This window comes from Mobula birostris, chromosome 4 (genome assembly GCF_030028105.1).
Source record: "Mobula birostris isolate sMobBir1 chromosome 4, sMobBir1.hap1, whole genome shotgun sequence".
Taxonomy (NCBI): domain Eukaryota; kingdom Metazoa; phylum Chordata; class Chondrichthyes; order Myliobatiformes; family Myliobatidae; genus Mobula; species Mobula birostris.
This window is the reverse complement of record NC_092373.1, coordinates 53,467,522-53,490,620: the sequence shown is the minus strand read 5'-3', so window position 1 is coordinate 53,490,620 and position 23,099 is coordinate 53,467,522. Positions and strand designations below refer to the sequence as shown.

At 40.9% G+C, this 23,099-nt stretch overlaps 1 protein-coding gene across 4 annotated transcripts in view; it reads left to right on the top strand.

Annotated features, from left to right (window-relative positions):
• ect2 (epithelial cell transforming 2) overlaps positions 1-23,099 on the top strand; it is a 67,206-nt gene that overhangs the window by 9,605 nt on the left and 34,502 nt on the right. For all 4 annotated transcript variants that reach the window (XM_072254573.1, XM_072254571.1, XM_072254572.1 and 1 more), the window contains 9 exons: positions 1,217-1,290; positions 9,321-9,451; positions 10,017-10,129; positions 10,601-10,663; positions 10,752-10,968; positions 14,376-14,512; positions 17,829-17,948; positions 20,126-20,194; positions 21,359-21,469. In XM_072254573.1, coding sequence (XP_072110674.1) covers positions 1,217-1,290; positions 9,321-9,451; positions 10,017-10,129; positions 10,601-10,663; positions 10,752-10,968; positions 14,376-14,512; positions 17,829-17,948; positions 20,126-20,194; positions 21,359-21,469 — 1,035 coding nt within the window. The remainder of the gene's footprint in view (positions 1-1,216; positions 1,291-9,320; positions 9,452-10,016; positions 10,130-10,600; positions 10,664-10,751; positions 10,969-14,375; positions 14,513-17,828; positions 17,949-20,125; positions 20,195-21,358; positions 21,470-23,099) is intronic.

Below are 23,099 nucleotides of genomic sequence, written 5' to 3'. Positions count from 1 at the left end.
TGTCACCCCCAAAACCTCACTGATAATTTTTAAAACCAGTGCCCAATAACCATCAAGCCAAGGGCAAGACCAAAATGCATGCACTAAACCAGCTGGAGAGAAGGAACACCTGTCAGCCATTGTCTGTCCCAGGATATATGTCAGCAAGCCTAGCTTTACTTAAGTGTACGCTGTGTAAAACTTTAAATTATATGAGCCCCAGTCTAGCACATGATGACGAGGAATGAACCCTATTCAATGCTTTTGCCCAATATTCCTCAGCCAAATCCATACCAAGGTCATCCTCCCACCTAGTCTTAGTTTTGTTGAGATCTTGAACTCCCAAAGACATCAGCTAAGAGTATAGTACAGAGATCAGCCGTTTATCATTAAAGCTAAGGGTGAGTTTTTTCCCACAACATAGCAGGTGGTAGATCAGGAAAAGAGGAAATGATTATGCGGAAGACTGTATTTACTGCACAGGTCATCAAAACTATCAAATATATTATCAGCGTACAAATCCTTAATGTGCATAAGACTGTTCAAACCCCATTGTCTGAAAACTGAATCAAGTGTAGAGGGGAGAAATAGATGGTTTCTATGAATGGGACCCAAAACTGAAGCTGATGTGAACATATAGTGGCAGCGAAATTGATTAAAAAGTTTGAGGGTGGAGAGCATGACTGTGTTAGATGTGAATTGAGAGAATTTCAATGGCAAGGAAGAATACACTAAAGCTGGGGAGACAAGGAGTGGCAAGACCATGTCTCAAGCAGGCACCGGTGGAGCCAAAATAATACCTTTTGAATGTTTGATGCCCAGTAATAATGAATAAAGCTAGGAAGGCCCATTCCACCTACATCACGACCTCTTTGGAGAATGTGCTTATTAACCCTTGGGACCTTATTTTCCCAAATAAAGGAGGTTATAGCTTGGTCGACTGACTTGAAAAATGACTTGGATAAGAAAGCCGGCAAGCACTGGAACAAATAAAGAAATCTAGGAAGCATAGTCATTTTCACTGATTGAATTCTCCCAGCTATAGTAAGAGATGAACTTTATTTTTAAAGAAAGTTATATTGGGGTGGAGGATGAGTAAATGTACTGACTTGGGTTACCTTGGAGTGGGTGTGATTTGACAGACTGATTTAAAAAGCAGTTGGCATGTTTGTAGTAGAAGCAAAAATAATGGGGCAAATGTTAATAAAAGTTGAAGATTATGTATTTCTAATTACAGGCTGCTGTAAGCATGGGGACTCCAATTATGAAAGCAGAATGGATTTTAAAGGCTTGGGAAAGGAGAGATGAAATGTGAGTCTTCATAGTTGTTGCCATAAAATTATTGTTCCTATTTTGCTTTTAAAGAAACATCTGTTATTTTTTACCCTCTGTTTTTTTGAATTTTTGTTCACTGTGCAATTCAAATGATACTTTGTGAATGGTAAATAAGGAATTCACTGGGGAATCCCTTGAAACAGTTTCAGAATTTTGGAGTAAAAAGAACGAGGTACTTCAATATGCTCATTGCTGATCTGGCTGTAAACTCAACTCCACCTACCTAAATTTTTCCTGAACCTTAAATTCCTTTGCTTTCAATGCAATTAATGAATTAATCTTTACTGCTTCCCTGGATAGAATATTCTACACATTCACTACTCCCTGGGAAAAGCAGTTCCTTCTCAACTCCATTCTAAATCTACTCTCTCCAGTCTTGGCACTATATTCCCTTGTTCTTGAGTGGGTAGATGCAGTTTAATGTGGATAAATGTGAGGTTATCCACTTTAGTGGCAAGAACAGGAAGGCAGACACTATACTATTTCAATGGTGTCAAGTTAGGAAAAGGGGAAGTACAACAAGATCTTGGTGTCCTTGTTCATCAGTCACTGAGAGTAAACATACAAGTACAGCAGGCAGTAAAGAAAGCTGATGGCATGTTGGCCTTCATAACAAGGGGAGTTGCGTATAGGAGCAAAGAGGTCCTTCTGCAGTTGTACAGGGCCCTGGTGAGACCACACCTGGAGTATTGTGTACAGTTTTGGTCTCCAAATTTGAGGAAGGACATTCTTGCTATTGAGGGAGTGCAGCGGAGGTTCACGAGGTTAATTCCCGGGATGGTGGGACTGTCATTTGTTGAAAGCTTGGATCGACTGGGCTTGTATACACTGGAATTTAGAAGGATGAGAGGGTATCTGATTGAAACATATAAGATTATTAAGGGATTGGACACGCTAGAGGCAGGAAACATGTTCCTGATGTTGAGGGAGTCCAGAACCAGGGGCCACAATTTGAGAATAAGGGGTAGGCCATTTAGAACAGAGTTGAGGAAAAACTTTTTCCCCCAGAGAGTTGTGGATCTGTGGAATGCTCTGCCTCAAGGCAGTGGAGGCCAATTCTCTGGATGCTTTCAAGAAAGAGTTAGATAGAGCTCTTAATGATAGCGGAATCAAGGGATATGGGGAGAAGACAGGAACGAGGTACTGATTGTGGTTGATCAGCCATGATCACAGTGAATGGTGGTGCTGGCTCGAAGGACCGAATGGCCTACTCCTGCATCTATTGTCTCACCTACCAATGGAAACAACTTTTCTGCTTTTATCAATCTTTTCGTAAGTTTATATTGTTCTATAAGATCCCCGCTTATCCTCTGAATTCCAGTGAGTATAGTTCAAGGTGACTTGATTTTCCTTTGTTGGCTAAGTAAACTTATTGAACCTCCACTGCACTGCCTCCAAAGCCAGTATATCTTTTTTCAAGTTAAGATAAATTTTACCTTATATACTTAAAGTAAAAATAAATTTTATTTTGCACTAATTAATGTTTTATAATGAAGTGTTTGTATTTTGAAAATAGATAATAGTGGGGAATAGGAAACAGTCAATTAATTCCTTTCAAAATTAAAGATGCAAAGTACCTGATATACAAGTGGCCCCCGTTTTCCGAACGTTCGCTTTACTACACCTCGCTGTTACGAAAGACCTACGTTAGTTACCTGTTTTCGCTAACAGAAGGAGTTTGCACTGTTACGAAAAAAGGCAGTGTGTGGAAAGAAAAAGCAGCGCACGATAAAAGGCAGCACGTGCCCGAACAGCCAAGCTCCTCCCCTGGAACTGCATTCTAGCCGGCATTGCTTAAGTCATAGTCATACTTTATTGGTCCCGGGGGAAATTGGTTTTCGTTACAGTTGCACCATAAATAATAAGTAGTAATAGAACCATAAATAGTTCCAGTATATTATGCAATAAGTCCAGGACCAGCCTGTTGGCTCAGGGTGTCTGACCCTCCAAGGGAGGGAGGAGTTGTAAAGTTTGATGGCCACAGGCAGGAATGACTTCCTATGACGCTCAGTGTTGCATCTCGGTGGAATGAGTCTCTGGCTGAATGTACTCCTGTGCCCACCCAGTACATTACGTAGTGGATGGGAGACATTGTCCAAGATGGCATGCAACTTGGACAGCATCCTCTTTTCAGACACCACCGTCAGAGAGTCCAGTTCGATCCCCGCAACATCACTGGCCTTAAGAATCAGTTTGTTGATTCTGTTGGTGTCTGCTACCCTCAGCCTGCTGGCCCAGCACACAACAGCAAACATGATAGCACTGGCCACCACAGACTCGTAGAACATCCTCAGCATCGTCCGGCAGATGTTAAAGGACCTCAGTCTCCTCAGGAAATAGAGACGGCTCTGACCCTTCTTGTAGACAACCTCAGTGTTCTTTGACCAGTCCAGTTTATTGTCAATTCGTATCCCCAGGTATTTGTAATCCTCCACCATGTCCACACTGACACCCTGGATGGAAACGGGTCACTGGTACCTTAGCTCTCCTCAGGTCTACCACCAGCTCCTTAGCCTTTTTCACATTAAGCTGCAGATAATTCTGCTCACACCATGTGACAAAGTTTCCCACCGTAGCCCTGTACTCAACCTCATCTCCCTTGCTGATGCACCCAACTATGGCAGAGTCATCCGAAAACTTCTGAAGATGACAAGACTCTGTGCAGTAGTTGATGTCCGAAGTGTAAATGGTGAAGAGAAAGGGAGACAAGACAGTCCCCGGTGGAGCCCCAGTGCTGTTGATCACTCTGTCGGACGCACAGTGTTGCAAGCACACGTACTATGGTCTGCCAGTCAGGTAATCAAGAATCCATGATACCAGGGAAGCATCCACCTGCATCGCTGTCAGCTTCTCCCCCAGCAGAGCAGGGCAGATGGTGCTGAACGCACTGGAGAAGTCAAAAAAACATGACCCTCACAGTGCTTGCTGGCTTGTCCAAGTAGGCGTAGACACGGTTCAGTAGGTAGATGATGGCATCCTCAACTCCTAGTCGGGGCTGGTAGGTGAACTGGAGGGGATATAAGTGTGGCCTGACCATAGGCCGGAGCAGCTCCAGAACAAGTCTCTCCAGGGTCTTCATGATGTGGGAGGTCAATCCCACCGGTGTGTAGTCATTGAGGCCGCTGGGGTGCGGCATCTTCGGCACAGGGACGAGGCAGGACGTTTTCCGCAGGACGTCTTCCACAGTACAGGAACCCACCGGCGCCTCAGGCTCAGGTTGAATACATGGCGAAGTACTCCACATAGTTGAGGGGCACAGGCTTTGAGCACCCTGGTACTGACACCATCCGGTCCTGCAGCCTTGCTTGGGTTGAGACGTTTCAGCTGTCTTTTCACCTGTTCAGCTGTGAAGCCCACCGTGGTGGTTTCGTGTGGGGAAGGGGTATAGTCATGAGAGCAGGGTGGGGGACTGTGAGGAGGGGTAGGAGGGCAGAGTGGAATATGTGTTGGTTGGCGGCCGACAACAGATGGCTCACGTGGGGGATGGGCAGGGGCCACACTGTCAAATCTGTTAAAGAACAGTTTAAGTTCATTGGCCCTGTCCACACTGCCTTCAGCTCCCATGTTGCTAGTTTGCCGGAACCCAGTGATGGTCCTCATCCCCCTCCAGACCTCTGTCATGTTGTTCTGCTGGAGTTTCCACTCAAGCTTCCTCCTGTACCTGTCTTTAGCCTCCCTGATCCTGGCTTTCAGGTCCCTCTGTATTGCCCTTAGCTCCTCCCTATTTCCACCTCTAAACGCCCTCTTTTTAGCGTTCAGGATGTCCTTAATGTCCTTTGTCACCCATGGCTTGTTATTTGAATAACAAAGGACAGTTCTTGTCGGAACATTGCAGTCCACACAGAAGTTGATGTAATCAGTGATGCACTCTGTGAGCCCATCAATATCCTCTCCATGTGGCTCACAGAGTGCCTGCCAGTCTGTCACCTCAAAACAACCCTGGAGCGCTTCATAAGCCTCTTCCGACCATTTTCTTACTATCCTCAAGGTTGCAGGTTTACTCTTCACCAGAGGCACGTAGCAGGGTTTTAGATGCACCAGGTTGTGATCTGACCTTCCCAGTGGGGGGAGAGGAGAGGAGCTGTATGCATCCATAACATTAGTGTACATCAGATCCAGAGTCCTCTCCCCTCTGGTTGTACATCTCACATACTGTGTGAAGTTGGGCAGTGTTCTAGCCATGGTAACATGGTTGAAGTCACCCGAGATGGTAATGAGGGCACTTGGGTGCTGGGTTTGTAATCTGGCTATGACAGTGTAAATGATGTTACACGCCAACGTCGATAAACACGTGCTTTATCTTGATTTATTTTGTGCATCCGTTAGCACGATGAGTTCTAAGGTATCGGAAAAGCCTAAAAGAGCTCGTAAGGGTGTTACACTTGGCGTAAAACTAGACATAATTAAGCGCTTCGATCGTGGTGAACGGAGTAAGGACATTGTCCACGCGTTGAACTTGCCTGTGTCCACCATTTGCACTATTTATATGCAGAGAGAAAGAATTTTGAAAGCTGCCGATGTTACTGTTGGTTCTGCTGGTAGCAAAGTGGTCCCTCTTAGTCGGCATCCAATAATGGACAAAATGGAAAGTCTATTGCTTAAGTGGATTGATGGGTGTACAAAGCGTGGTGTTCCGTTAAGTTTTCTTATACTTAAGGAGAAATCAGTCAGTCTTTTTAAAAAGCAGAAACAGAAAGCACTGGATGATGGTGATGAAAGTGGAATTTAAAGGTAGTCATGGGTGGTTTGATCAGTTTCTGAGGCGAGGACAGCTTCATAGTTTAAGCAGTGGTCCCCAACCTCCGGGCCGCCGACGGGTACATTGCTGCGAAGAGTGCAGCGGTAGTCGGAACGCACCCAGCACATCTTTAAGAAAAAAGCCGAAATAAACAAGCTAATTAATTAGGTACCACCTGGCATGTAAATGTCGGCCCAGATCAGAGGCGATTGCTGGTTGCGTCCGGTGGTTATTCGTATAAGCGTTTAACTGTGACGTAACTGTAATTTATTGGAGTCTTCTCGATTCCGGTAAGTGAACCTACACTGTACATACGCTATTTCCACTTTATATAGGCTGTCTATTTTTATGTGTTATTTGGTATGATTTGGCAGCTTCATAGCTTAAAGGTTACTGGAGAGCGCTTGCGCCGTGTTTTTGCCGAGAGCACTTCAGCAAGATCTTCGCTGCGCTAGATAGTGCTACAGAAAAGTATTTCTACTTTATATAGGCTGTGTATTTATCATATTATTCCTGCTTTTACGATACGTTACTGTTATTTTAGGTTTTTATGTGTTATTTGGCATGATTTTGTAGGTTATTTTTTTGGGTCTGGGAACGCTCAGAAGTTTTTCCCATATTAATAAATGGTAATTGCTTATTCACTTTACGACATTCCAGTTTGCGAACCGTTTCATAGGAACGCTCTACCTTCGGATAGCAGGGGAAACCTGTATAAAGTGTAATCTGAAAATGCAGTAATATTTTAATATAGCAGCAGGGGTGGTTTAATTTTGTGGGTTGGGTTGGTGGGAGTGAGTGTGGCCATACAAATTTAAGTAGCATTGACGTCTGCAATAATTCACGGTGATCTCCACAATAAATTGGTGTTCACCATAAGTCTCTATGGCAGTTTTTCTTAAGTGAAAGGACATTTTGAAAAGGGGTGTGGAGAGGAATGGTGATATTAGAATTTTTGGGACAACTTTTGGATTGTGTTATTGGGTGGGAATTAGATTATTAGACTCTGCACAGCTTGCAAAAGTATACTGTTCACTAAAAATAAAACAAACTTTGGTTGTAGAAGCAAAAATTCTAAATGGCATCCACATGGAAAAATCAACAAATCAAAAGTTTAGTTTAATATAATATTCAGGTGAGGTTTCAAGGCTACTTCTTTAGAAGCAATTTTCAACCAGTTTGGCTGAATTTGAACCCATTTCTAGTCTAGTCTCACTCAAACCTACTTTAAAATAATAGGAGTGAAGTAAGAGAAGAGGCAAAATGCACCTCAGTAACACACACACACACAATGCTGGAGGAACTCTGCAGGCCAGGCAGCATCTATGGGGGGGAGGGGAAGTACAGTCAACGTATCGGGTCATACCAGAGTCGCTCCCTACAGAACTCCCTTGTCCGTCCATCATTCCCCACTGATCTCCCTCCTGACACTTACCCTTGCAAGCGGAACAAGTGCTTCACCTGTCCCTACACCTCCTCCCTCACTACCATTCAGGGCCCCAAACAGTCCTTCCAGGTAAGGCGACACTTCAACTGTGAGTCTGTTGGGGTCATATACTATGTTAGGTGCTCCCAGTGTGGCCTCTTGTATATTGGTGAGACCCGACGTAGATTGGGAGATCACTTTGCTCTGTCCGCCAGAACAAGTGGGATCTCACAGTGGCTACCCATTTTATTTCCACTTCCCATTCACATGTGCCCATCCGTGGTCACCTCCACTGTTGGGATAAGGCCATACTTTGGTTGGAAGAACAACACCTTGTATTCTGTTTGGGTAGCTTCCAACCTGATGGCATGAACAATTGCTCAAACTTCCAGTAATGCCTTTCCCAACCACCCACCCCCCCCTCACCATTTCCCAGCCCCTGTCGCCTCTCTCTGGTGCTCTCTCCCCTCACCTTTTTTCCTTCATGGTCTTCTGCCTCTTTCACCAATCAACTTCCTAGCTCTAAGCTTCATCCCTTCCATGCAAGTTTCACCTTTCACCTAATGTTTTTCCCTCCCCCTCCCCACTTCAGATCAACTCCTCAGCTTTTTTTCCTCCAGTCCTGCTGAGTGGTTTTTGGCCCGAAACGTCTACTCTACTTTTTTCCATAGATGCTGTCTAGCCTGCTGAGTTCCTCCAGCATTTTGTGTGTGTTGCTCAATTTCCAGCACCTGCAGATTTTCTCTTGTTTGTGATAATGCACCTGAGATTGTATTCTTCATTGCAGAAACATTTGACATCTATTACTCATTTAAAACTTATTTGCTTTAACATTGCTTTAACACAGTTCTTAATGTAGGTTAGACCACCTCTGTAGTTAATGTCAGAGGAATTCAAAGTTCAAAGCATATTTATTATCAAGGTACGATATATGAATTTATTTTCTTGCAGACATTCGCAGTAAAACAAAGAAAAATACATAATCAATGAAAAACTACAGAAAGACCGACAACCAATGTGCAAAAGAAGGCAACTGTACAAATAAATAATACTGAGAATGAGTTGTAAAGTCTTGAAAATAGGTTATGGAATCATTTCAGAATTGAGGCTCCTGCATCTCCTTCCCAGTGGCAGTAGCAAGAAGACAGCATGTCCTTGGAAGGTGGGAATCCTTGATGGTTGCTGCTTTCCTGTGGCATTGCTTCTTGTAGATGTACTGAATGGTGGGGAGAGCTTTGCCTGTGCTGGAGTGGGCTGTATCTACCACTTTTTGGAGACTTTTCCATTCTTGGACATTGGTGTTTTCATACCTGGCTGTGATGCAACTACTCAGGATACTCTCCAATGTGCACCTATAGGAGTTTGTCAGAGTTTTAGATATCATGCCAAAACGGCACAATTCAGGAGTTGAAAGATCAAATTTGAGTGGATGCTTTTTTGGAAAAGACATGAAGAAACACTAAATGAGCAAGATCAGTGTATTAGCTGTACGCTGTGCCCACAAGTACTAAACTTGCAACTTGCACTTGTTTAGGCCAGATCCAAGGGATCCTGGGCAATGGATGATATTAAATGTGAATGGGCTAGTGACATTTCTGTCTTCAGGTTGTGGGTGACTCTGGCAACACCATTAATTATTCTCAAATCGTTACTTGCTCTTGAGGGTGAGGTGAGATGTCCCTTAAAGTGTTGCAGACTTTTTGGTGAAACTAACAAAGGATGGGGAATTCCGGGATGTGATCCCATTGATGAATGAGCAATGATATACAGTAGTTCCATGTCAAAATGATTTATGAATTAAAGATCATTGTACGGGATTAACCGTTAAGTTTTATCCCATAGTGATTTCCATGTTGCTGAAGAAGATTTTCGAAATGAATTTAAAGTCCCTCCATTTCAAGACTGTGTCCTAACGTTTTTGGGATTTTCAAATGAAGAACTCAGAAGTATGGAAGAAATGACTGAAATGCAAGGTTTGCAGTCAATATTACAGCTTTGTCTATGGATTGTTGTTTTCAGGTCTAATCTTTTAAATTTTTTAAGTACAATCCTGGTTGTTGGTGGGAAATCAATTTATTTCAGAACTCTTTGATCTAGTACAAGCTACTCCTGGTTTAAAAACTAACTTTTTCTCCTGTCTCTCTCTCCCCCACCCCCGTATTCCCCACTCTGGCCCCTTGCCTCCTTTCACCTGCCTTTCATCTCTCCCTGGATCCCTTGCTCCTTTCCCTGTCTCGTATGGTCCACTCTACTCTCCTGTGAGATTCCTTCCTCTCCTATCAGTTTCTTTCCTCTCTAGCCCTTTACCTTTCCTAGCTGCCAGGCTTCACCTTCTAGCTATCCTCCTTCCCTACTGCCCCCCCCACCCCCCAACCTTCTCATTCTGTTATCATCTCCCTTAAGACATGAAGCATTGCAAGAGGGTGCTTGGACTGCAAGTTTCCAGTGAGGCTGCAGCTTAAAAATTAGAAACTGTATTCTATTGGTCAATACAGTGGCAGGTTTTAAACAATTTTGCAACCTACTCATCCTTTACAGGAGGAAGATACTTGGGTCTTGTTGATGAAACTTGTACTCATCTTGTGGTGGAAAATTCAGTAAAACAGCTGCCATTTGAACCATCAAAAAATCTTTTTGTCGTTAAACAGGAGGTGAGAGATGTCATGTTACACAAATACTCGGTTAACTGAATAGAAGATTTTAATAAATGAACATTGTGGGATTTGATACCTTAATCTAAAGTTACAATGTTCCACTTTTAATTTCTCATTTGGTCTTTTTCATTTTATTTCTTTCCACTTTTGAACATGGAAATGGTACCTCTCATTTTCTCTTGGTGTTTTATTCATGAGATATTTTTATAAGGTTTTAACGATCCTTTATGTTAAAGTTCCACATTTGTTCGTGTCCCCTGCAGAGTAAGTGAGCCAATTCTTGTTTTTTTTTTTTGATAATTAAGTGTTAAGTCCCAACTTTAAAATTATGCGGTTTAGAGTTCCATTTTTCAAAACAATTGTTTCTCTGGAAATTGTCATACAAGTATCTATTATGTTGATAACTGTTAACATTTTCTGAAATCTTTTCAAGTGTCAGTGGTTTTTAAAAGTTGTTTTTTTCTCTAGTGGTTCTGGGGAAGCATACAGATGGATGCCAGAGCTGGAGAGTCCATGTACTTGTTTGAAGAGGTATATCAATCTTAAAAATATGCATTAGTGCACATTAATCTTTGGAGATGCATCTTCTCAAAAAAGGCATTTTATTTTCTGATTGCAGTCAGGAAGTCCTGCATTGAAGACGTCAGTGTCTTTACTTTCATTGAGCACACCAAATAGCACCCGCAAGAGACGTCGGTTGCGAGATACACTTGCACAGTTTACAAGAGAGACTGATAACTTGTCGCCTTTCCCTCCATGCAAAAGGCCGTCAGCAGAAGCTTCAGTTTCGCTGGGATCTTTGTTGGATGTTTCTAATACACAAGACTCTTGTGGAGGTGGGTTGATAGTTTATCTTCCTCCTTCAAAGGATTATTCCTTTAATGTGAATGCTTAACAGAAAATCTTTGGCACTGCTGTGCGATTGCTGATTTTTGACCCAATGTGCCCTCTTCAATTTCTCCATATACCTGTATTTTGGTTTTGCTTTCAAATATCTATATTTTTTTTTTAAAAAAATCCATATTAAATCTACTTCTATCAACTTCAAATGGTTTCTGTTTTATCGTTGTTGTAGGTTCACATTGTTTTGCTGAACACCTTATTCTTTGTATCTTTTGATTAAATCTCCTGTTTAAAGGGTCAACAACTGTTTTCTAATCACTGGTACCACCCCAGTAATTTTTTTTTCTATATCATAAGGAAACAGTCTGTGATGGCTCTCAGACCAATCCTGTTTCCACAATTATTTTGTAGCACAATAGTGTTAATTTATGATTGCCAACAGATTACCAACTACAGTGTCCTAAGGATGTAAGAGGAAACTGGAGCATGAGGGGGAAATCTGCATGGTCACATGGAGTTTTGGATTGAACCTGGGTCTGATGCTGTGAGGTAGTAGCAATACCTGCTGCACTTTGTGCCATTGTGCCCAGGCTTTTATATTGGTGCCACAAAATTAATTCACTGCTGCAACTGGTGAATTGGTTGTGAAGGGATAAGCATAACTTGCTTGTCCCCCTTTTATAGATCCCAAATGATATAAGGGTCCTGCCTCTTTCAGGAAGAAAAAAGTGTATTAAGAATTTCTAACTTCTTTACCCCAACACCATTTTAAAAAATTGGACTAATAGATAGATCATTTCACATTGAATTGCTTTACTGCTATACGTATTCTGATTTCATTAGGTTTTGTTATCCTGATGTTTGTCAGTTTCTTATTACTCATAATGGTTTTGAGCTTTTGTTATCATCTAACATTATGAATCTAAGTTCTATGTACTCACGTACAGTTTATTAACATGAATTGCTGAATGTTGCCCTTAACCCAATCTGATAAGCATCCATGCACCACAATGCCTTGTTTTCTGTTGGTTGGCATCATCATCATCACAAGCCTGGGGCAGAAGGTATGGAGATCCTAAGATGCCCAGTTGTCAAGCTCCCCCTTTCAGCCTCACCAGTGTAGTCCAAAAGAAAGCTTATGAAGCAATACGTTTGACACCAGCTTGGCCACAGGAGCTGCTGGAAGGATGTTCAAAGACATCCAGCCGCCTTGGGGGCTCCACTCTGGATTTGCTGTCTGGGTTTACTCCCATAGCCTTTGTCTCTCCTGAGGCTGCCCACAAGGCAGTGAGGCTATTTACCCATAACCGGGGATCTGGTGCACAAGCACCAGGGCATGTCCACACACCGGTGGGCCTGTGTGATATGTGTGCAGGGGCCAGACCTCCTTCCTGTCTTCTGTAATTCAGCCCAAGTCTGTAAGGAATTCAGTTTCAATGTGCCACTAACGAGGAGGCACTACATGAGGCTTGCTGTTGGAGAGGCTGTGAACTGGCCAGGAGAGACTTAAACATTCCGCTTTTATTTTCGCAAGACTGCTAGCCAGCACTGGAAGCTGTGAAAGTGAGAGCAACAAGCACTACCCACCGCACTACCACACTTTCTTTCTTCGGCTGTCCATCGATTTTCGATGATGGCTGAGGCCTGGGCAAGGTTGTATGGAAGACCGGCAGTTGCCAATGTTGCAAGTCTCCCCTCTCCACGCCACCGATGTTGTCCAAGGGACAGGGCACTGGGACCCATACAGCTTGGCACCGGTGTCGTCGCAGAGCAATGTGTGGTTAAGTGCCTTGTTGAAGGACACAACACGCTGCCTCAGCTGAGGCTCGAACTAGCGACCTTCAGGTCACTAGACCGACTCCTTAACCACTTGGCCACGCACCACCCAACTAACTACCACACTAGAGGCATCACAACCACCACTTTGACACCTGTTACTATTTGTATAACCATAGATCAACTTTCTCTTTTAAACCTGAATGCTTAAATTTCTTGCATTTTACTTGATTAAATGCCTTTTGTAAGGCCAAGTACCTGGAATTACTCTACCCATGTCAGTCCTTTCAGTTACTTTATCATTTAAGTTCTATTGAGAAAGTAGCAACAAGTATTGATTGAAGACTTGAAAGAATTCATTGTTAATAGCATTTAAAACTGGAAGTATATATTGTTAAGGAAGAAATAAGTTAGTGTGGTACCATTTGTCAGTTACTTGCTTATTTTTCTTTCAGAATATTCAGAGCACAGGATAGTAAAGAAGCATAGAAAAAAAGATAGACAGCAGGGCACGTTTATGCAGATTCGCAAGCCATTCTCTATCTGGAGATCCCCGAGACTGCAGAAGAGTGGAAAAAATTCTGGCAAGCTTATTGATAATAGAAACTCAGAAATAAAGCAGCATGAAAAATTATTAGAATTCCTTCAGCAAAGGGAAGAAAGACCTGAGTGTTACACTGTTGGTTCTGCGATTAGCAATCCAGAGGTAAAATTAGTTTTTGAGTTTGAAGATGCATCTGGGATTAGAAATGAAACCGGAACAGGAGACACCTTTCCTCAAAGTCAGTGTTTTGGAGAATTTCCAGGAGTAACTGAGCGAAATGTATTTTGCAAAAGCACAATTATTGAGAGAGATACATCCTTTTCCATTACAGAAAAAGGTATCAAAGCTTTGCCTCAGAAGAATAATTCAAAGGATAATATAGCAAACTTTAGGAAAGCTACTTGCCCATCACAAGTGACTGGTAGTAGATTTACAGCGTATCAACAGAGTGGCTCTACCAAAATTGTGGATGTTGGTTTACTTGACCAGGAGATAAGGTTTCCGATATGTGACAGTACAAATAAAGATGGGAATATTAGCAAATTGCTGAATTGCAATTGTGGTGCATTTTCCAATATGTTTGAATCAGAATATCAAGAATTGGAGATGTTACCTAATGATCAAATGCAGCAAAACTTTGTGAAAAGTAGTAATGACAAATTACAACAAAATACCATCTATGAAACTGTGCTTTCAGTGGAGGATATAAAAATGTCCTCGGTATCGGAATGCGCAAAAACTCGAAGCTTTACCTTTTGGGAATTCAGTGCACGTTTTACTGAAGGTACAAATATTCTCAAATGTGGGTGTCACCATTTAAAAAATGTTTTTATAGCGATCTCTCATAATATCTGTACATATTAAAGAAAATAAATCTTATTGAATTAAGTATTTTAAAGCCTTTCTTAATGTTCATTACTATTTTATTATTCAATCCAGGGTCATGTTTAAATTTAAGCTCATGTTTAGACAAGTGAAATTCCTATTTATCGGCTTTTTATAAGGAAACTACATGATTGTCAATTTGCAAGTGTTTGAGGATAAACAGATTTAAAGACCCTTCTGTTCCCCTTTCTGTAGAAACTCCCAAGTCTAACATTAAAACATCAAAATGTTATGCAGCTGTTCCTGCAAAGCCGTCTGCACGGTGGCAAGTTGCAATGGAGCTATACCAGACAGAAAGCAATTATGTAGATATTTTAACTACAATAATTCAGGTAGGTTTACAGTACATCAATTTATGCTTAGAGTAAAATGCCTCTGAAGTAATACCAAAAGGTTGTCTTACCTTCTGCTTGGGTTTGCAGGATCATATAATGCCTTGGAGCACAATTTTGCTTTGCTGCACATTACTTAGATGTTACTGGCCCATAATACCATACATAACTTAAGGCAGTGTAAATAAGTTAGATTTCAGGCTCTGTGAATCAAGGAGGATATACATTTTTTAATCTGACATGAAAGGTATCAGACATATTGACTTCTGGCAGAATGCTAGCATTGTTTCTGTACCTTATCTGAAGACCATTGTCAGTCGCAGAACTTGATTTCTCTGAAATTTGAAACTGCCTTTTGGTACTCAGAATAACCAAAAATGATCGAAGTTGAAATCCATGGTTAATGGTAGTCCTCTTGATTTGAATTAGGGTGTCTGTAGTGCAAGGACTGAGCATGTATTCTATTTGATGCTTCAGTTTAGATTTGAGTATACCCTGAGACATCTGCTTCTATAGCAGTTTGGGCAAAGAGGACCCCATATCAGAATTGTGGGAGTGCTTTGGTGTCCTCACTAAAATTGCAATTCTCCAGCTAGCAAAATTTAAAATGAGTTGCATAATTATTGTTTCAACACCTGTGCTCAAACTGCCAGCTGTTGCCCTGCAATTCAACAGTCACCATATAAATTATTTATTTAAATGTCATGGTCAACAAGTATGGTTTAAACATTTCATTGTACTTTCCTTCCACAAACGAGAGAATCTGTAGATGCTGGAAATCCAAGCAACACACACAAGATGCTGGAGGAACTCAGCGCCGGACAGTATCTATGGAGAAGAGTAAGCAGTTGACATTTTGGGCTGAGACCCTTTATCAGGGCTCAAAGGGTTTTGGCCCAAAACGTCGACTGTTTACTTTTACACAGCTGTTGCCTGGCCTGCAGTATTGTTGTTTTTCCTAAACACTTGCCAGTTTTTAATGGCATTTTATTTGCTCCTAGGATTACTGTGAAGCAGGTTCTGAATTCAAGACAGGCATAAATTAAGGTCTGCTAAACTTAGTATTCAAAGGGATGTTTAAGTAATAAGCTTGTTTGTAGAGACAAAAGTGGCTTTAAAGTACATTTTTCAATTAGACTGAAATACTACATTTAAAAATAATGCTGGAAATATTCTGAATAACATTGAGTAGTTTACATTTTAAAGTCTAAATCCATCAAACTCTAAGTTAGAAATAAGATTTTACTGTGAAGGGAAAGGGGAGGAAGGCCTGTCAAAGGATGAATGGTCAGGAAAAAATGAGGACAAAAGTGCAAGAGGAGAAATGACTGGAAAGGAAATGAGATCAGTCAAGATAAAATATAAAGATAAAGCAGATCATTATTTAATCTATTGAACCATAAGACTTGGGAGCAGAATTAGGCCACTTTGCCCATCAGGTCTGTTCTGCCATTCCATCATGGCTGCTTTTTTTTATATATACCTTTCAAACACATTTTCCTGTATTTCCCCAGTAACCTTTGAAACTTTAATTAATCAAGAGCCTATCATCCTCCACATTAAATATACCCAGCTGTCTGTGGCAATTAATTCTACAGAATCATCAACCTCTTCCCCAAAATTTTCTCATCTTTGTTCTAAATGGACGACCCTCAATTTTGAGGCTGTGCCTTCTGGTCCTAGCCTCCCCCGCTACAGGAAACCTCCTCTCCACATCTACTCTATCTAGACCTCTCAATATTCAATAGTTTTCAGTGAGATTCCCCTCTCATTCTTCTGAACCCCAGCCAGTACAGGCACAGAGCCATCAAATGCTCCTCGTATGCTAACCCTGTCATTCGTGGGATAATTCGCATGAACCTCCACAGGACACTCCAATGCCAGCACAACTTTGTAGATAAGGGGCCCAAAACTGCTCACAATATTCCAGGTAAACACGAGGAATTCTGCAGATGCTGGAAATTCAAGCAACACACATCAAAGTTGCTGGTGAACGCAGCAGGCCAGGTAGCATCTCTAGGAAGAGGTACAGTCAACGTTTCGGGCCGAGACCCTTCGTCAGGGCTCCAGGTGTGGTCTGACCAATGCTTCATAAAGCCTGTTTTTATATTCTAGTCCTCACAAAATGATTACTAACATTGATTTGCCTTCCTCGCCACCACCTCAACCTACAAGTTAACCTTTACAGAATCTGCACGAGGACTGCCCATTTAGAAAATTGTCCATGCCTTTATTCCTTCTGCCAGAGTGCACAACCATGCACTTCACTACACTATTCTATCTGCCAGTTCTTTGCGCATTCCCCTGATCTAAGTCTTTCTGCAGACTCTGCTTCTTCAACACTACTTGCTCCTGCACCTATCTTTGTATAGTCCCCAAACTTGGACACAAAAGCATCAATTCTGACCACTATGGCATAAGTCACTGACAGCCAGCCAGAAAAGACCCTCTTTATTTCCACTCTTCGCTTTCATGCTTCTTTCTTCTATTCTTGCGAGTAACATGGATATCATGGGCTCTTATATTGTTAAGCAGCCTCATATGCGACACCTTGTTAAAGACCCTCTGAAAATCCAAATAGACAACATCCACTGCCTCTCCTTTGTCTATCCGCCGACTTTGATAATACTGTCAGTCGATGGGATGGAGCTGGATTGACTTTTAACTCTCAATAAAATCTATTGTTTAGCATGGTCTGTTTAAGAAATAAAAGGGAGCAAAAGTAGATGTAACCTCTCCCAATTAAGTGGTAACATTTCTAATAAAAGCACTGGATGGAGAAAATTCATATCCAGTGATGTGAATTACATGGTGCACAATTCCATATGGGTGCTGGGCTTGATAGAAAAAGCTATTACCATTTTCTGACTTGCTGTGCATTGTTAGTATAAGATGCTTTACATAGCAAAGGAACATAATGTAGTTTTTGAAGATCTGAAATTAAATACGAGTGCTGAAAATGCATTTTCTGAAATGGTGAGCTCAATCCTGAATCCTGAATGTCCTTCGGAAAGATTACTACATTTTTGTTGCTATATTGGAACACTAGGCAGAGTTAACATAGGAGTGAGATGGAAAATTGAATGAAAGGCAGCCAGGTGCTCAGAAGTGCTGTAATTAGTGTCTGTGAAACTATCTCCTGATCTGCTTATTGTTTAGTAAAGCAATGATGAGGCTGCATCATAATTATTCATTGTTATTAATATAACTATAATTATTAGCTTCTTGCCCCAAATTCCATGTGTGAATATGTATGTATTTAAATTTTATTCATTCTAAATTTTAGTTATTGTTAATCATATTGAAATGCATTCAGTTATTTAAGGTTCCATTAGAGAAGGAGGGTCAACTTGGAGGGCCTATTCTTGCACAAGAAGAAATAAAAACAATTTTTGGCAGTATTCCAGATATTTTGGATGTGCATACAAAAATTAAGGTAAGCATATTTAATATTAGATATAGTGAGCGTAATGGAATAGAAGTGCATTAGTCACTGTGAACATTGAATGATTAGTCTTTTGTATACTGTGGGACTGAAATTATTGGATGATTTTAGATACAAGTTCAAATATTGATGGAATGCAATAACTAGGGAAATTTTAAAGATGTGGACTGTTTACAGTTAAATTTTTGATGTTTGGGGGAATGTACAGAAGTACAAATGGATGCAGTATACAGAAGTGAACATGGAGACAATTTTATTCAAATCAAAACTTTATCTCTTCAACTGTATAATACATACACCTATTCTATGTAGTGACAAGGTATACTTGTACACTTTAATGTTGCAGGGCAACATTTTATTTTAGGGAAATATGATGACCTGTGGGGTACTTAATATAACAACTTATATTGTTATTTAATACAATTGTGCCTTTGAGAACATACTGGAATGCTCAAATCAAAAGCTGTGGATGAGCCAGAGATTTTGTAGTCTGCAGAGTATTAGGCCTGTGGTATTCAAGACTGGTGATCCAGAACTATACAAGAAGTACTGGTATGACCTACAGAAGCTATCTTAAGAGCAAAAAAATGCAAAACAATTCTGATTGAAGTTAGGGACAGGATTGGATGCTCTGGAAGGATTTGTAGGACATTACTTTTGACAAAGTGGAGCCTAACAGAATGACGGTGATGTTTCACTACCAGATGAGCTCAAGGTCTTTTATGCATGCTTTGAAATAGAAAATAAAGCTATATCGATGCAAATCCTCTGTCTTGGAGGCCGATGTCGGAACATCTTTCAAGAGGAGAACCCCTCGGAAGGTGTCAGGCCCTGATGATGTACCTGGAAGGATTCTGAAAACCTGTGCCAGCCAACTTTCTGGAGTGTTCAAGGACATCTTCAACCTCTCACTGCTGCAGTCGGAGTTTCCCACCTGCTTCAAATGGGTGCCAATCATACTAGTGCCCAAGAAGAGCAGGGTGAGTTGCCTCAAAGACCATTACTTGGTGACACTTGTGTCTACTGTGATAAAATGCTTTGAGAGGGTGGTCATTGCCAGAATCAACTCTTACACCTGGATCCATTGCATTTTGCCAATCTGCGACAGGTCTACAGCAGATGTAGTCTCGGTTCTCTACTCGGCGTGGATCTCCTGGACATTAGCAACATTTAAATCAAGCTGCTGTTTATTGATTACAATTGTACCTTCAGTTGTAATCAACAAACTCCAAAACCTGGGTCTCCATAACTCCGTCTGCAACTGGATTCTTGATTTCATCAGGAGACCACAGCGAATGTAGATTGGAAATAAGACATTCTCGCTGACAATCAAGACAAATGCAATTCAAGAATGCATGCTTAGCACACCGCTCTACTCTTTCTACACCCACAACTGTGTGGCTAGGCATAGCTCAAACACCATCTATATTCTGCTGATAACACAATCCTTGTTGACAGAATTTCAGGTACTGATGAGGAGCATACAGGGACGAGATAGGTTAGCTGATTGGTGTTACAGCAACAACCTTGTACTCAACATCATTAAGACCAAAGAATTGATTGTGGACTTCAGGGAGGGTAAGTCGAGGAAGCACACCAGCCCTCATCAAGGGATTGGAAGTGGAAAATGTGAACAGTTTCAAATTCCTGGGTGTCAACATCTCCGAGGATCAATCCTCAGCCCAACATTGATGCAATTACAAAGAAGGCGCAAAAGCAGCTATATTTCATTAGGAGTTTGAGGATGATTGGTATATTACCAAAGACACTTGCAAATTTCCACTGCACAGGATCAGAAAAGGTTGCAGCAAGTTGTAAACTCAGCCAACTCCATCATGGGCACTATCCTCCCCAGTATCAAGACACCTTCAAATGGCAATGCCTTCAAAAAGGTGGCATCCATCATTAAGGACCCCCATCACTCGAGACATGCCTTCTTCTCATTGCTACCATTAAGGTGGAGGCGGTACAGGAGTCTTGAGACACTCCATGTTTCATGAGCAGCTGCTTCCCCTTTGCCGTCAGATTTCTGAATGGACAAGGAGCCCATGAACACTTTAATTACTCTTTATTGCACTGTACTGTTGCTGCAAAACAAATTTCAGGGCATTTGCCAATGATATTAAACATGATTCTGAACGTACAGTAACTTGTTATTTTCCTCATAGTCTGATCTCGAAGAAATTATTCTGAACTGGTCCGAAAACCACAGTATAGGTGGTATAATCCAAAATTATGTAAGTATTGAAGTCCTTTTTAAAGCAACCTTCATTTATCTCTGAAATGTAGTAGGTGCAGGTCCTCTGACACCAGCTGTCACAAGAAATCTGTTTTAATTCTTCTGTTGCTGTATTTAGTAAGGATTGTTATACTGGGTGGTGGGATGCGAAGGGGTAGTCAATATTCCAGAGATGACAATACTTAGAGTTCAGACCGAATTCCAGTTGTCGGATTAAGATGGGATCAGACTTGGTGTAGTTAATATCCAATGAGTTATTAGTTAGTAAGCCTCCCCTTCCTCCTCATTGTGGCAAATGACAGCTTGTGGGATGCAAGTTCTCTCCAGATTACAGCAGGGTTCTGTTTCTGCAAACTGTAAACCAGATGGTTCACAAATCAGAAATGCAGCTGCAAGCTGGGAAAGTAGGTACCTTCAGCCCCTAATAGTTGCCAAATACATCCTTTTGGTTTCTTAAATGCTTGCTCATGTTTATGGGCAGTACGCAAGTTGGGTGCTTATTACCCAGGAGAGGACCTGTATTTGGTGGGGAAAAGGAGGATGTTTTTCATATGTACTGGGAAAAAAAAAATCATTTTTATTTAAGTTTTGGGAATCTACCTTCATTTTTTGTTTCTGATACCTTGAAGTAATTTGATTTATAGCTTTACACTCAGAATTGGATTTCCATTTTAATTCAATTTAAAAAAAGATTAAACATTACTAAAGTACTCTCTTCATTGCTACCATATGCATTTTTAGAACACAATATTCTTGTCCAAGTTTTTAAAAAAATCATTATTTATTGATGGAATTGTAAAAAGCTTTGTTATCATGTAAACTAGGATGGGGCAAAAATCTATTGATATCCAAGGTAATATAAAGCTATTAGATTTTTTTCTTAAAACGTTCAACAGTGTAAGTAGATGTTTTGGTGAACATTTTTAGTGTTCTGAAATTTTTCTCATGAAGGTGTACTGATATATTCTGTTTACAAAACGTTCATTAAACGCTCAATGATTCATTGGCCTAAAAACCTCTAGAGATTTCGATCGTTCTGTAAGTGTGCAGTGTTTTAATAACAAAACTCTCAAATGGTCTTTGAGAGTATCTGACTGCTTGTAGAAATAGTAGAGTGACATATAAATGATAGAATGGAAAACAATTGAATTCTTTCTTTTAGTCTAAGGACTTGTTGAAGACTTATCCACCATTCGTAAACTTTTTTGAAATGAGTAAGGATACTATTGGGAAGTGTGCGAAACAAAAACCAAGATTTCATGCTTTCTTGAAGGTAGGTTTTATTGAAACAATGTTAGATCTTTGCCAATGAAGAAGGTTGTAGATGATGGGGGAAAGCTTCATTAGTTAGGGAAGTAGGTTGAGGAGTGGAAAATGGATTTCAATACAGATAAAGTGTGAGGTGATGCACTTTGCAAAGCCAAACCAATGTAGGAATAGTAGAGCACTAGGGAATGTAATGGAACAAAGGAACCTGGGAGGAAAGTAGGTAGTTTGTGACATTACGGTGCAAAGGACATTTAATAAACTTGCATGGTATGGAGTATGTGTTGTGACATTATGTTGCCATTGTAAGTCATTGATGAGATAGTACTGAGAGTACTGTGTCCTGTTTCCAGTAGTTAAACTGGAAAGAGTGCATAAAAGATTTGTGAGGAAGATGCTGGGACTAGAAGGCCTGGATTATAGGGAGAGGTTGGCAAGGCTAGGTCTTTATTTCTTGGAAAGTAGGATGACGAATAGTGATCAAATAGAAATATGAGGTGTATATATAAGGAGAACAGTAATGGTTTCTTCTCCCCTAGTATAGGGATTCTAGACTAGGAGCTCTAGATTTAAGGTGGATGGGAACAGATTAAGAGGTGACCTGGGACAACTTTTTCAGGGTGGTGAGTAGCTACACTCAGTGGCCACTTTATTAGGTACACCTGTATGTTCAAATATCTTATCAGCCAGTCGTGTCACAGCAACTCAATGCATAAAAGCATGCAGACATTACCAAGAGCTTCAGTTGTTGTTCAGACCAAACATCAGAAAGAGGAAGAAATGTAATCTAAATGTCTTTGAACATGGAATGATTTTTAGTGTCAGACAGGGCATTTGGAGTATCTCAGAAATTACTGATCTCCTGGGATTTTCACATACAACGGTCTCCAGAGTTTACAGACAGTGGTGCTAAAAACATCAAAAAAAAAGAAGTCTGGCAGTTCTGTGGTGGAAAACGTCTTGTTAGTGAGAGAGGTCGGAGGAGAATGACCAGACTGGTTCAAGCTGACAGGAAAACGAGAGTAACTCAAATAACCACATGTTATAATAGTGGTGTGCAGAAGAGCATCTGTGAATGCACAGTATGTTGAACCTTGATGGACGGGCCTGCAACAGCAGCAGAAGACCACATCAGATTCCACTCCTTCCGCCATTTTATTAGGTACAGGAGTGTAGAACGTGCTGTCAGAAGACATCATGCGGGTACAATGGTTCATTTAGGAAGCATGTGGATAGGTATATGGAGAGCAGGGCATGGAAAGATATGGCCTGAATGCCATAAATAGCCATTTTTTAAATTTCTTGCTTTATTTGAGAATATTTAGCATGTATGGCTATTAGCATTTGTTTTGAGGACATAATAACTGAGATTCTTATAATAGGGGTTTTTATTAAATGATTGCCTTAATCTGTGAAATCTCAATCAAATACAGTTTTCTCTACTGGTGAAATGAGTTCTGATCAAAAACCAAACCCTGTATTTCCATATTAATACAATTTTTAGCAGGTTTGTGCAGTGCATTGGAAAGAAAACTCTGGACCATGATACCTGGTCTGTGTCACTTTTTTGAACTGGTTGAAATTGGTGCTTATTGAGTTTTTAGATTTTTCAAGGGTTAAATTTTGGTGCTTTTTTT